This window comes from Protopterus annectens, chromosome 6.part0 (assembly GCF_019279795.1).
Source record: "Protopterus annectens isolate FY-2018-M chromosome 6.part0, PAN1.0, whole genome shotgun sequence".
Classification (NCBI taxonomy): Eukaryota; Metazoa; Chordata; order Ceratodontiformes; family Protopteridae; genus Protopterus; species Protopterus annectens.
The window spans coordinates 261,652,294-261,668,602 of NC_056737.1; the positions used below are offsets into that span (position 1 = coordinate 261,652,294).

General features: G+C 40.5%; 1 protein-coding gene across 1 annotated transcript in view; it reads right to left on the reverse strand.

The window, feature by feature from the left end:
- Positions 1–4,851: 4,851 nt before the first annotated feature.
- The window catches only part of LOC122804249 (acyl-coenzyme A thioesterase 1-like), a 279,559-nt gene continuing 268,101 nt past the window's right edge, over positions 4,852–16,309 (reverse strand). Inside the window, exon 3 of the mRNA XM_044074008.1 lies at positions 4,852–6,254. Within this exon, the coding sequence (XP_043929943.1) occupies positions 5,652–6,254 (603 nt within the window). The 3' untranslated portion in view covers positions 4,852–5,651. The remainder of the gene's footprint in view (positions 6,255–16,309) is intronic.

Consider the following 16,309-nt stretch of genomic DNA (forward strand, 5'->3'; position numbering starts at 1 on the left):
TTAGCTGGTTTCTGGCCCTTTTTTATTTGTCTGAGCTCTGTTTCACTCAACCTGCTTAGTCTGCCTTCACCTTCAACTCTGCACCTCATGGCTCGAAGTAGCAGCTTCTCTAATTCTGGTTCTGACACCATGTCCCTCGTCTGGTCAGGATAAAACAGACGAACATTTATGGGTTATGTTCAAGCAGCTTTGTTACACACAAACACATTAGGAATGAGGGCTTGTAACTTAAACTTAAATAAACTTATAAACAGACTGACTACCACAATCATACATGTTAACACTCTGGCTGTTCTCTCAAAATGCCACTGCTGCCTGTACGTGCTCAGTATTTATATGCACGTGCTACATCTGGAAATGCTTTTTAAAGGAACATACACATGACTCTGATCTACAGGTACTGAAGTATATGACCTTGATTTGAAGTATTGGTGTGCATTTAACTGTAGTTGCATCACTGAAACAGAGAGAGAGAGAGAAAGAGAAGGGCACCCCTTTTCAATTTCTCTTCTGATGACAGCAACAGAGGCAGATATTCATTACAGTATGACATTATCTGCCTGTAAGATGATTTATGAGAAAGCAAGTCTGAATAAGAATGAAAATGACAAGAGGGAATCTAATACAAAGATCTGTGGCATCCCAGCTTGGATGACACGTGGCTATTAAACTATTCTACGGATTTTGGGTCCCAAATGCCCACTATTGCTTAGTTACTTGTAGAATAAGACAAAAGGTCCAAGACTTGAAGCCAGAGCTGGTGAGATTACTTGAGAAGTTGAGAGTAATTTAGCAATAACCCATGGCTAGGTATGGGTAATTCTTGGCTTACCCACAGTTGACGTCGTTTGGTTACAAGCCTGAATAGTTTTGTGCAATATTGTGTGCAGCTACTTTATTTATTTTTTTGTGTGTTTACTTGTGGGTTCTTCTATTGTGTTGCAAAAAATATTTTTTGCACTTTGTTTCTTTTGACTAAAGAATATAAAACAAAGCTAAATAACTCTAACTTATGATTTCTAACAGAACTACTAGAACCTTGTACCTCCTATAAGATTCATTTCTAAGTATCAGCTCTGTTATTCCCCAGTTGTGTTCTCTAGTGTTCAGTGCTCTATCAAGTTATCTCATACCCATGAAGTTATATTAAGCTCTCAGTTTATCTCTTAAGAGAATATTTTTGGTATCAAGGCGTCCAGTTACATTAGCCATTCCAGTGGCATAGAGAGATAAAGTCCTGACTACAGTCCAGTCAACACGGGTTTGATTAGTGGCTCAGGGTAATGTCAGAATGGAAGGAAGGGATGGATGTACCTGTCCTGGATGAGAGGGCAGTCACTGATGATGCTGTCTAAGGAGAGGCATAGATGGGAGTTGCTCTTGGATGTGGTGAATGAGCGAGGAGGCCAAGGAAAAAGGAAGTGGGTAGGGCATATAAAAGAACCCTCCCCCCAGACTGAAGCAATGATGGCCAAGTCCTTAGGATGCCCTTAGTATCCACAAATGTTGGGGGGGCAGTAGGAGACCAGCTGATAGATCCAGTGTGAACATGGAACATTAGGGACTGGGCCAGAAAGAATATTGTGCAAGGGGGAGCCCAAAAAAAATATTAAAAAAAAAAAAAAAAAAAAGGTAAAGGTGCCCAGTTATATTTATGTTTGCTTAAAACAGTGGTTGAGTCAGCATGATTGTGTGTGTGTGTGTGTAAAAGAGAGAGAGAGAGACAGGGAGACAGAGTGAGACAGAAAGAAAAAGACAGTGACAGAAAGACGGAAATTTGATGCTTAAGCTTACTATTTATTATCCTGAGATATAATTTGACAGAACAGTTATTTTGACCATACTTAAGTAGGATTCCAGGTCATTGCACTGATTTCTCTTCTATTGCTTCCTGCAATAGGTGCATAAAGACATGCAGGCCTTTGTTTCTGAAGATAAAATGTTCCCTTTGGTAACTTTACCAAGCAGTTTCATGCATAATACAGTATGGTTTTTGATCCTATGTATTAGGCAGTTTTTGAGGATTATGTGACAACAATTCCTTAACTCAGTATTTCTTGTCATATTTTGAGTGGTGGTGGTTGTTGCAGGTTGGTCTGCATTAGGAACTATGTAAATATATTAGGTACTTTCAAGTTCATATGCAGTAGTGTACTCAGCACATAGTTTGAAGAGTTGCATACTTTTACACCAGAATTTGTGAAGTGTTTGTCTCAGCAACTGTTGGAATTGAAATTAGTACAGAGACAGAATAGCATGTTTTTTGAGGAAATATTACTGGCACTTCCGTGTTTCTGTATGGGGCACATCATAAACTGGTAGAAATGTGAACACCACCACTAGTACACCACTTGACAGAGATGAACTGGGGCACATGTTATTAGACAGAGAAACAGAGATACCTTAAGTTTTCTTGTGATCCCACCTCAATCACCTCAGCTGGTTTCACCTATGTCCCTCTTGGACAGGGACAGCTGGTGCTGATCTTAGATTTGCTCACAAACATAGACTATATATCTTGGTCCATAAGGGAACAAGGGTATTACATGGCTAGGCTTGTAGAGGCCTAGGGCCACTAGCCTAGTAACCTTCTATCATCCTATGAAGTCATATTTACATTATTGCAGCTAACAAGTTACTTAAGATCTCTTGAGCTAAATGCTAATTTCCATTCTCCCTTGTCTTAACAGAAGTCTTGTAGACATTTGCTGCTGGTTAAATGCAGGGATCCTACAGGCAAGCTAAAAAGTATGCCCACTAGTGTTTGTCTTAGTTCTTTTACATTTCTCCATTGCCTGATGTATGCATTTTTATATAACTGGTTAGATACAGACACACACACACACACACACACACACACACACACACACACACACACACACACACACACACACACACACACACAACTAAAGCATGTTCTCTTTTTCTTTCTGTTTCAACTTTTTTCTCCTGAATAAGATAAAGTGATATGCCTTTTCTTGCAGTTCTGTTACATTTAGATTTTCTTGTATCCAATCCAATTGTATGTCATTTCTGGTCCCTTGCTTCCTAGAAGGAATACAATGAGGAACATACTTTTCTGTAGGTCTGTGTTCAGTTATCGAATGAGAAATCTGTCAAACCTCTTTTCATCGAACTTAAAACATCAAACATTCATTTCAGCAAATTTTCAGTCATCGAATATTTTACCCAGGGAAAGGAGTTGGTTGGCCAGCATTAAGAAAATTGCCCTTTTCCCCACTGTAGTGCAATCTCAGAGTTGATATATATAAGTGGGAGGGAGTGTAGCCCCCTACCTTGGTGAGTTTGATATACTGCGGTGTGTGTTTCAGTATGCATGTTGGACCACTGTCTCTTTTCCCCTGGGTAAAATATTCAATGATTGAACATTCGCTGAAATGAACTATATTTTAAGTTCAATGCACAGAGGTACAATAGATTTCTCATTCAGTGACTGAACACAGACCCCTTTTCTGTTTTCCTTCTGTCTTACACTATCATTTACTTTATCCCTTTGCTCTGAAACTACACCTGATGTCATACCTTATGCATATTGTGAGACATGTGCACTGACCCAGCAATCAAGGAGCCTCAATCCTCACCACTAACACCAGTGAAGGGTGTCCAAATTGGGAAGGATAACAAGTACACACACAGTAAAGTACAATTTCCCTTAAGAGCACACAGAGATCACAGTCAGTCTGGGGCTGGTTTCTCCCTTTCTCTACAGATCCCCAGTAAGACTCCCCACTGGCACAGCTATAGAATGGGGTCCTTAGCCAGGGTCCCAAGCCAAGTCCTCCTAGCACTCTCTCTGTCCAACCAGTGCTTTGTGTCCCTACCCAAGTAGCTGACAAACACACACACACACACACACACACACACACACACACACACACACACTTTGAGATATGATTTATATACAACCACACAGACACTCCTGGGGAAGGCTAACACAGGTTCACTAGCTGTGCCCCTTCTGTCCAGGCTATAAGGTAGTAATCACTGCCGCCAGGACCCTTACTTATCAGCTGCTAAAAAGGTCCTTATTAAAGGATGTCCACGTATTACTGTGCAATATTACTATCCAATTAGTAACTGTGACCAGAACTTTTTAAGGCTTATTGGAGTGGCTTGGCCAGTATCACTATGTACGTGCAATGTACTCTAGAGCTTAAATTATCTCTATACAAAACAGCCACAGTTGAAAGGTTTTAAAATATTTAATAATAAGTAATAAAAACACAAGACAATACTTCTTACTACACAGTGCTAGTCAAGAGTTCAGAGATAACAGGGAAATGCTTAAAATAATACAGTAGAATAGTTCTGACATCAATATAGGAAACAGCTAGTCTAAACTTACTATTTTCCATCTATTTCTTAAGAGAAACACTAAAGTCTAAGATCCTACTTACATACAGACAGAGCAAAGCAAGTGCTGGTTAGAAGTCAGTTCTGAAGACAAATCCAAAATGCTATGATTCTCTCTCTCTCGCTCTCTCTCTCTCTCTTTCTCTCTATCATTAAATTGATAACACAGTACCACTGACTCATTTCAGATTACATCATTATTCTCTGTTTTCCAGGCTAACAGAAACTCAGAGTGTAACAGCCGTTTTGATCTTGCAGCTGGTCAGGAAGCCAGAGCCTTAAAAGACATTATACATGTAAATTCTAGCCATTAACTCTGGTTTCAAAACAATAGGAAGAATTCCTTCATTCAGACATATCGGCTCCGAGTTTTGAGATCAAACAATTATACAGTGCTTGACTTATCAGCTTTCCTCTAGCAGGGTGCAATGTGGTTACATTTTTGAACTACAACATTTACCATAATTTTCTTACATTTAAGAGAATAAGCACGTGGCTTACATTAATATTTACAACTAACAGAATTATCTACAAAATCCTATCTAGCTAGGCTGGCAGCCTTCACGCATATGAACATACAGTGCATTAAAGAAGGCTTATTCTGTCAGTAAATGTCTGCCTTCTGGAAAGATTTTCATTTGGGACCTGCTGAAATTTAAGCTGAACTCCCTTTTAGGGCTAATATGTCTTGTTTAATGTGGATGCATATGCACTGGAATGGAGTTTTGAGATGCAGTGCAAGCTGAAGGTTTCTATGAGGGCTGATATGAGATGGAGATGCAGTATGTATGCTGAAAATATTGGAAATGCCTAGTTCCTATAGAATATAAACAGTGGGTCCAAGAGTTGAGACAGTTTTCCTGCTGCAAATAGGTTACTAGCTGTTGTTATTCAAATGTATGTAGAAGAAAATACCTAACCAATGTAATTGGTGGTTTGTCTGTAAGACACTTGAAGTACTACAACTGTAATTTAGTTATGTTCTGGCTCTGTTTATCCATTTCTATGTCAGCAAACCCTTAATTAGCCAGGATGGGGGTGGAGTAAAGTAGGACTCAAACATCAAGCTAGTCTAGGTGCAATGGAATAGGATGGAGTATTTAGGCTGCTTTTTTATGTGTTCTATGTTTCATTATGTATGCAATAGTGTCAGTGTGCATGGTATATGCAGCATTTGCCACTGTTTGTATTAAATGTTTATGATATATGAATATAACACATTAAGACAAAAAATCTAAAAAATTTGAAAATACATTTGACTTGTTAAATGCAATGTGTCACAGATGGCTTCTTACATTATTTACGCTGTTCAAATGTTTCTGTAAAAAGTTCAAAATACTTTTCCAGCTATCTTCCTGTGCCATATACTGTGACTTGGTTTCCCCACCCCACAGTATAACTCTACCTGCTAATTTATTCCATGCAGCACGACATAGTGGGAAGTATGGGGGCTCAATTAAATGCCCTGCCCCTGGGTAGATATGATACTCATAGTTCACCTTTCCATGCTTCTGCAGGAGTTTAATGGCTTCTTCCACATTTTCAACCGCTGGGATTGACCTGTCATCATCACCAGCCAGGAAGAGAAAACTTCCTTGAGCTTTTTCCATTGGAATGATGTGGTGTTGATACTTTGGGTCCTTCACATCATTAAATACTTCAGCTGTATCAAAGGCTCCTGATTCTGTCTGTATCAAACCCTCTGTACGGTATCCAAGGGGATGAATGATTAACCCTTTGTACTGCAGGGGACATATTGTAGGAGTAATGCAACCTGATATACTGATGGCAGCTTTCACTTCAGGTAAAAAGGACGCCATGGAGAGAGACAGATCTGCACCTTTGGATATTCCAATAACTCCAATCCCATGTCTTTTCACCTGCAAAAATACAAGAATGAACTTTATGTACAAAACAGAAGATATTTCACAATATAACATATGTATTAATCAGCAGCTTCAACAGTGGTTGATAAGTACATGTGTATTTCTATGAAATAACATCACTCCAGGATGGGGTGAAGCCTGCGGCAAAGTTAATTGTTTTTATTGCCAATATAACTAATGTTATTGCACAACAATGTAAAATCACAAATTAGTTTGCTGCTGCTATACAGTTAGTAATTATTATTTATATGCTGCTACTTTGTGTGTGCAACTAAGAATGAGAGATGTCATTGTGCAGCATCATTGCTACTTATTAGGTTTAGTGATTAAAAATTACTATTATATGTCAATTACCATTGTACTTTATGCTTTATTCCCTGCCAACATAGAATACAATGCACAGCCTTTCTTCCATTAAAGGACAAGGCTAATGTATAATAGAATTAAGTACAGCTGAGGTAATGAGCAAGCCACTAGAAAATTACCAAAAATGTCTAAAAAGAAATTGCAATAGCTGCAGAAAAACTGGGGCTTCAGTATCAAATCTTTGCTACTCTTAATAATTTTTATTATGCATGTCCTAAACCACTTATTGGGATTTAGTCTAAGTTCTTCTTTCTAAATAATGACGCACCTAAGGCCAACACATGCCATTCAATCCCTCCAGATGATAAGGCAGCAGGGAGGGAGGGCATTAATGCCTAAGCAAGGTGGAAGATGCACAGCCAAGGTAATGTCTGTCAGTCCTGCCTACATCTAAAGAGGCATGATCCTGACCAAGAATACTACAACTGCTTATTTTAGAAAACAACTAGGGATGCTTTCTTGTCATCCAAAGAAATTATGGAAAACCATTAAAGAGCTTTCAGATCAAACCCCTCCCTTAAGCAAAACCATAGTATGGTACAAAGCCAAGTCTCTGCATTTGTCATCCTTTGCAAAGACTAAATGTCATCTTTTAGCTAATCTGCTTCAATGAGTGAATCCAGTTCTAATCCCTGACACACAACATATCATTTACTGCTCCCTGACTTTTATTCTGCCATCAATATCAGATCAGTTTCTTCTAGCACTGTGCACAGACTCCTACAAAAATGCAAAAGTCATCCAACCCTAATTCCCCTCCTCTACAAACTGGTTTCCTTACATTAACTATATCTTTCATAGCTTATCCCTTATCTTTTATAGTTAATGCAATTATCACAACTGGGATCCTTCCATCTCCTTTTAAGTGTGACTGTTTTCCCACTTCCAAAAGTCTCCTGTACTTCTGCTGTTTATGACTTCCCCTTTAGCTTCACTTTGTCCTCACAAAAAGATCTTTGATAAAAGGCTGTATATCCAAATTAGTCAACATACTAATAAATATGGTATTTGGACAGACTCACTGTTTAGATTCACAGAGGATTCAGCACAGTGCTGCCATCTGTTGCACCAGCTTCCTTTGGCATTAATGCATGTTAGTTATTGTTGTATAGATTGCTGACAGCTGTCCTCTAGTATAGCAACCATTCTTTTCCAAGAGTCTGTCCATGACATTTCCTGCCACTACTGTTATGTTAACAGGTCTGTAATTCCTTGAGGTTTACTCTCTCACGCTCACACCCCCATACAAGGGTGATACATTTGTTTTCCATTCTCTAGGCACTTTTACATTGGTCAGGGAAATAATGAAAACCTGACTTGGGGATCTTCCAGTATATTGACCAGATTCCTAATGACCATGGAATGTAGACTTCCTGGTTCTTGTGTTTTATCCTTCTTTATGGAAGCAAGTCACCTCTCAGCTTCCTCCATGTCCAAAGTGGAATATGTCCATTGCTCTCTCTACTTTGCTCTAGCTCCACCCTTACCTTACTTTTCTTTGTGAAGATTGGAGCAAGGAATTCTTTCAATATCATTTCATTTTCAAGTCTTCTGTGATTTCCCTTCTATCTCAGTTCAGCTTTGCCAGGTCTGTCCCTCCCCATCGTTCTGCTATATGTTTGAAGAAGTCTTTGCTGCACCTTTCCTGCCTTCACCTCTTTTGTTGCCTTTCTGCTTACCTCCTTGTTCTGCACATCTTCCACTTCCTCATCTCCTCCTACCTCTTTTATGGCCCATCTCTTGACATTATTACTAGCCTTACCATCCTGTGTAGCTATATTGGCCTTTTTCATATTTTCACCTGTTCCTCAGACTTCTGTCCATAGCACTGAATACTACACCCCTAGCCCATTCCCCTTGTTTATTACTTCACTTTGTTTCCAATCTCTTAATTCATCTTTGACTCCCTCTCTACTTATGCCAATCCACATCACTAAAATCTTACACAATGGTTTTTGCTCCTGCATTCTTAACTTTCTCTAGACTATAAGCCCACAATGGCATGGCCACTGTTGGCTCATGCTGTCTTTACCCAGACATCCCTGACCCACTCCACCTTGGTTATGACAACATACATAATTCTGTCTTTTCTTGTAATCTTCTGTTTACTCCAGACATGTTCAGATTCCCACTGTACAATAGTTTAATTGATACATTCAGTTCAATCTAGTAAACAGACTACCACTCCATCAAATACAGACATGCAGGAGACAGTAGGTGAGCAGCCATTCACTTGACTAACATGGCAGTGAAAGAAGAGAAAGACAGCAGCATCACATGACATCCTGTATGCCTGATAGTATTATGGGATACTTAAAGACATATTGCATTATATGTTGTATACCTCCCCTTACATTAAATGCTGTAGAGATAGAGACACAAATAGTAAAAATACAGCAGCCTCCCTTTATCTGGTCTTGCTAGTACCAGGCCTTAGGCTGGAAAAACGAATGGCTGGTTAATCAGAAAATACATACAAAATAGCATTTATAGGTTATAAATCAGCTAGAATAACAAAATTTGTGTTAGTATGCATTTTTCTACTGAATATGAAGTCAAAAACTCAAATGTCTGTCATTATTTTGCCCAAAAGCGGAAGCGTTGTTCTCTGAAGTCTTTTGCTAGGGCTATGGCAGAAATTTAATGGCCAGTTAAAGAGAGGCCAGATAAGAGGGAGTCTACTTTAATAAACTACTTTGTACTATAGACTGGGGCCATCACATGACATACAGACATACATCATTTTAAGATGCTTGTGTAACATTTGTAAGCAACAATGCATAAACTGACATGTAATTAGGATTTGCAACAGCTGAACAACAGCATGAACTCAGTCTTTGTTATCAAAGCCTATAACAGTCATTCCATTTGGACAGCTTTCTAATTAATCTAACTAATTTGGATAGTTACAGTCAGTTTAATTTCTCCAATTTTTTGGGGTTTCTAATGCCATAATGGGAATGGACCCCATTCTTTGGTCAAACTATGATTAAAATTCATGAAATTAGTATTTCAATCTTTGATGTTAGCCATAAGTGTTCTTTGCAGCACCCGCAATGTGCCCAGAACTGACTCCTGCAATTCATACAAAGTTACATGCACTGGCAGCATATCTAAATAAGATTGTAAATTCTTTTTTATGAGACCCATTGCTCCTCCTCCTACTATTGGAACTGTCTGGGTATCCTTCCTCCACATCGCCCGCTTTTCTGCCTGCAAATCCTGGTATTTTATGACTTTGTGTCTCTCTGTACGTAAGACACTGCAATCACTGGGTGTAGCAATTTCAAAGATCAATGCTACTTTTGTCTTCTTTTCATGGACTGCTATATCTGGTTTTCTCACATCTTTTTTTTTTAACTGTTGGCAATGGGTAATCCTATGTGATATAAACGTCATCATTCTCTGTAATGCTTTGTGGCTTATGTTTTCAGTGCTTCTCAGCTACTTCAATACTGTAATCCCTGATGCACAATCCTCAACAGAACAGTCTTGCCATATTATTATGCTTTTCAGTATGCAGGCCTTCTGCCATTAGTGTATCACACCTAGCAATAAGATGTGTGACTGTTTCCAGTTCTGTTTTACAGAACCTGGATTTGTCGGTTACTCCCACATGTTCAATGGACTTTGTAAACCAAAGTGTACATAGTCGACTGTTCTGTGCCACTATTGTTAACCTTTCATATTTGGTTTAAATTAACCTGTCCTTAACCATTCCTGCTTCAAGTCCTGATCAACATGAGGCTGTTTCTTGAGTTTTCTGTACTTGCAAGCATATTTGTGCCTCTTCCATATTCATTGCCTTTTCATCTGATCCTTCTCCTTATATGCTTTTTTTTTTTTTTTTTTGCACATTCAGTTGCTTCCTGATTGTTGTCAACTTCTGGTTTTGTTTTTACTTCCGCTTGACACTGATATGCTTCTGCTAAACTAAGCAGCAATGTCAGATTTGTTCTCTTCATGTTTTGAAACTTTCACTATATATAAATCTGGTGAGGTGAGCAGATATGTATGCAGTCCTATAATTGCAGATCGATACATGTAATCAGTTTTGAGGAGGCCCATACCTCCTTCAAAACGAGGAATATATAATCTTGGTATGCACTGATTTTTATATAGCATATGATTAGACTGAAGCATTTTTCTTGTTTTCCTGTCCAACTGATCCAATACCTTTTGGGGCCAGTCAATCACCCCAAAACTGTAAGTTAGAACAAGCAGTGCAAACTGGTTTATAGCTTGGACTTTGTTCCTAAATATCAGGGCTGTTTTCAATATTAATTTTAGTCTTCTAAAATATTCCTTACTGAGTTTTGTTCGCATTGTTCATGTATTTGATCCTTAATCAATTCCCAAATATTTATACACTCTCTCCTGCTCAAGTTGCTGTATATTACATTCATGTCCCAGACTGATATTTTCTTGGTGTTGCAGCTTTCCTGCATTGACTGTTGCTGTTGATTATTTATCAAGACAAAATGACATTCTTATATTATTTGAGAAAATTTTGACCACATCCAGTTGTGCTTTCAGCTCCTCATCTGATGAACTATACAGTTTTAAATCATCCACAAAGAGAAGATGAGATGTCTTTACACTCTGTTGTTTTCTGAGAGCCAAATTATAACCATGATCTAATCTGTTAAGCAGATAGCTTAACGGGTTAAGAGCAAGATAAAAGAACAGCAATGGCAAACAGTCACTATGGAATACCCTCCTTTGAATTTTCATCCCTGAGATAATAACTTGTCTGTTATCATGGCTTAGTTGCAAAGTGGTTTGCCACTGTTTTGATCACTGTAATATGATTGATCAATGTGAGGTGCATCTTATGCATCTGTATCCCATTAACACGGGATGCTGTCAAATGCTTTTTTGTCATATATCCATACTATACTTAGATTCTTTCCCTTTTTAAGTAACATTCACTATTAGATAATGATGATGATGTTACAGAAGATTAAACAGTCCCATCTGGTAGCTAAATATCTTTATAGGTTCATACGTTCACAGGTAGGTACTAGGCTATCGGCCCAAGGGCCTAAGTAAGCCTAGCCAGCAAGGTTCCCTGGCTTATGCCACCCAAGAAAGTTAATTTCCTGTGCCCTTGACGAGCAGAGCCACAGAAGTGATCCCTGGGGTGAATTTCCTAGTTCCCATCCATTCATCAAGATTTTTCTTAGGGTGCTAATGAGGAACTTTGCTTGACATAGATGGGTAGCTTGTTCCAGAGTATAGGAAGTCTCTGGGACAGGAATCTATCCCTCCAGCATGTCCTGTTTATTGTGGTGACAAGGTTTAGGTCCCTAGAGCATGTAGCTTGGAGAGATTGGGATTTCTTTAGGTGTAGCATGTCCAACAGCTCTGGGTTTAACATAGCTTTATATGTTAGGTAGAGATCTCCTCAGAGTAGGCGATATGCTACAGAGTAAAGCTGGAGTTTTTTGAGATGGTCAGTGTAGGGCATCTGGCCAGTAATCCTCTTTGTGAGGTACTTCTGTGGCCTTTCCAGCTGCTGCAGATGTCTTGTGAGGTACATTCCAAAAGGGGCATTGTACTCTATAATGGGTCTAATGAGTGCCGAGTAGAGGGGAACAATGACCTCTGTTTTTCCTGGATGAGAAACCTTTTGTGATGTGGTGTGCCACATAGAAGGATTTCCTGACTACTGTGGCGATGTGATTATCAAAGGAGAGATTACTGTCCACCTGGGTCCCAAGGTCTCTTATCACATATTTGGCATTAGGTAGACTGCCGTTTATGTGGTAGTTCATGGGTACAGAGTTTTTACCAAAGGGGATAACAATGCACTTTTTGGCATTGAGCTTGAGACCATGCCTCTGACACCAGGCATATGTCTCAATGAGGCCCTTCTGTAGAATGTCCACATCATTTGGGGACTTGACTATGGCTCTGAGTTTGCAGTCATCTGCAAACTTCATTAGCCAGAGGTATTCTGTGTTAGCCTGTACTTCAGAGAAGTAGATACCAAATAGGAGAGGTCTCAGGACTGAACCCTGTGGTACTCCACTTGTCACTGGTTTAAAGTCAGATTTGGAGTCTGCAACTTTTACAGTGTGGGTTCTGTCAGTGAGCCAGTTAGCAACCCATCTTGTGATGTAGGGATCTATACCTAGTTTAGTGAGTTTAGCTATAATTCCAGAATGGGGGATGGTGTTGAAAGCCTTGGCGAAGTCAAGATAGGCTGTGTGAACCACCTTTCCCTCATCTACGGCTTTGGTGACTGCCTCAAAGAAGTTGATCAGGTTCAGAAGGCATGATCTGCCTTTCACAAACCCGAACTGGGTGGGGTCCAGAGTTTGGAGGTTACCAATGTCTTTGTTTATGAGTTCCATGATGATACGTTCCATGGCCTTGCAGACCAGGCTCATCAGGCTAATAAGGCGATAGTTCCCAGGATCAGTGGTGGCTCCCCCTTTTCTGGAGTGAAATAACTGTTGCTGTGCACCATTCAGTGGGCACAAAGCCTGAAATGAGACTATGATTGAACATGGTGCTTAGGTGGGGAGCCAGTTTGTTCTGAAGTTCATGTAAAACGCAGCCTGGGATGTTGTCAGGTCCCATGGATGCTGTGTTTTGGTTTTAGAGAGTGGAGCTTTTACCTGCATAGATGTGATTACAGGGACTCTGCATTCTTCCTGTATAGATATGGGCCCTTTAGGGGGTGAGAGGGGGGTAAAGTTAGCACTGAACCTATCTGCCAGGATGTTGGCAAAATCAGTTGGTTCTGTCATTTTCGTGCCGTTGTGCTGTAACTCAGAGCAGATCTGGGTGTTGCCATTGAGATTCTTAGCATAGCTATATAATGCTTTGTGGCTGCCCTTAGAATCAGTGGTGATTTTGTTTTCGTAGCTAGCTTTGGAGGATCTTATAAGGGATCTCAGCTTCTTACTGAGGCTGACCAGGGAGCTCCTCCACTCATGGGATTTCACTCTCTTTTGCAACAGTTTCTTCCTTCTGTTGTAGAGTTTGTTTATGGCAGGGGACCACCAGATTGACTTCCTTTTTTTGGAGGATAGCATCTTGGTTCTGTTTGGGATAGCACGATCCATGCATTCGTGTAAGTGCTTATAGAGTGCATTTGTATAGGATTTAGCAGTCGTAACTGTATTGTCCATCTGCATGAGTGTCATGAAGTTCGCCACTTCTGTCTTAAGAAGCATGAAGTTTGCTTTGGAGAAATGTGTTACCATCATTTCCTTAATGGTGCTTGGGGGCGGGATGCGGATATCTAGGGTGATTAGCCTATGGTCAGATCTGACCAACGAGGATTGACTTCAGGTGTGGAACACCGGTCACTCATGTCAGTAATGACTACGTCTAGGATATTGTTGCCCCTGGTGGGGGTGTGGATAAGTTGATCCAGGGCATTGGAATTTATGAATTCCAGAAAGCGTTGAGTGAAGGAGTTGGTACATGAGTAGTTTTCCCAGTTAATGGTGGGGTAGTTGAAATCGCCCATTATTAAAGTGTTTGGTTGAACCCTAATATTTTCCAGTGTATCAAGAAAAGAGGAGTGGGAATCCTGGGGCATGGTGGGGGATCTGTAGCAAGCTACAATTTGGATTGCAGTTTTTCCCAGAGTTAGTTGCACTTGGATAACCTCAGATGCAATATGCTGTGCAACTTGCCTGGAGGTGTGGATATCCTTAATGAATATGGACACACCTCCACCTTTGGTGCTCTGGTCCAGGTTAGATGGCCAAAAAGTGTGGTATGAGTTATAGCCTGGTAATGCAGGGGTGCTCTCTAGAGCCTTGAACCAGGTCTCAGTCACTGCACAGATATCGATGTTCTCCATTTTAAGGAGTGCCTCAAGTGAGTGCATTTTGAGATTTAGACTTCTAGCACTGAGTAGCATTACTCTCAGGTTTGCTTGCCTGTTCCTGTTACGGTGGTGAATTTGTCATTTGAACCTTGCCTAAAATGGGCACTATAGGGGCAGCAAGACCCTTAGCCAATATCCGGAATCCAAGGGGCGACAGGTGCAGACCATCTTTGGCAAAGCATTGTGGTCTGTAAACCATGTCGTCCCAGGCAGACAGATACTGGATCCCCTTAGAATGACACCAGAAGCTTAGCCAAGTGTTGAAGTCAATCATTATGTCCTTGTACTGCGGTATCATTCTGGGCGATGGCAGGATGCTACTCAGGGCTAGAGTCATACCTGCCTGGGCTACAAGACTGGAGAGCTCTTCCATGTCTCTCTTTATGTAGTCCAGGGAGCTACATCTCAGGTCATTCACACCAACATGGACAATGACAGAGTCATATTTGTACTTGTTGTGGAGTGACCTGAGTGCGTGGGCTATGTGGTGGATCCTGGCACCTGACAGGCAGCTGACAGTAAGCTTCTCCTTGTTTAGCCTGGTGAGTGGGACATCAGTGTGCCTGACTATAGAGTCACCTATGACTAGTGTGTTGGGTACGTTGTTTTGCCTTATGGGCTGTGGTTTATTGGCACACTGAGTCTGTGGGCTATGTGTCATTTGGGTTGTGTTGAGGGGTGGAGGTTGCTTGCGTTTCTGCTTTGGAGGTCTCTGTTGCTTGAGCAGATTATTATTGAGAGCCTCAGTGAATGTTTTTGTGTTTCTGTGTGTGATTTTGGTGGTGTAGGTTTAATGGGATTATGTGATGAGTGTGGTGTGGTACAAGTATTTACCTTCTCCTCTTGACTGTCAAGTTCAGTCTAGGTGGGAGAGAGCTTTACCTTCAGTTTGGCTAGATAAGTGCATCTCTCACAAGTTGTGGTGTTGGGTGGTAAGAGGAGAGGGTTGTCTGTGTACATGAGGCAATTGCTACATTTCCCCAAGATGCCCAGATTCATCAGCTAGACAGGACAGAACACTGGGAGCTGACCCTTGGACATGCTTGAATAAAAAACTACTTTCCTCTAGACAAGTGAGGAAAGTGAGTATAAGAGCTGTTTTTCTCTAAACAAGTGAGGAAAGTAAGTACAAAAATTGTTTTCCTCTAGGTAAAGAGGAAGGTTGAGTGCTGTAGTAATTTGTAGCTTATTTAGTGCTAACAACAAGTTCTGAACAAGTGCTGAGCACGAATATGCAAATTCAAGTGCTAAAACTAAGAATCTGTACCTGGATCTTGTGGTAGATAGGCTACCTAGTGCCTACCACTTCCACTGACAAGACAAAATGCTTCCCTTCAACACAGAATGGCCCGGGAGGCCCAGAAGCCCACAAACAGTCCTGGACACAGCAAATCTGTATCTGGACTAGACTAGCCATGGGAAAGGTGGGAAACAAGTGCAAACACAGGCTTTTAAACCAGAAAGATGAAAGAGATAGAAAAACTGCCCAAACGGCCTATAAACTAAAATTTCTGGGCCAGAAACCACTCTTGTAGTTGATAGGCTACCTAGTGCTTACCACTCCCACAGATAAGCTAGAAGGCTTCCCTCCAACACAGAAAGGCTTGGTGGGGCTCAAAAGCTTACAAGAAGTCCTGGAAACATTAAATCTGTATCTGGACTAGGCTAGTTACAGGAAAGGTGGGAAACAAGCACAAACGCGGGCTTTTAAACCAGAAGGTTGAAAGAGATAGAAAAACTGCCCAAACGACCAATAAATTACAATTTCTGGGCCAGTAACCACTCTTGTGGTAGATAGGCTACCTGGTGCTTACCACTTCCACTGATAAGC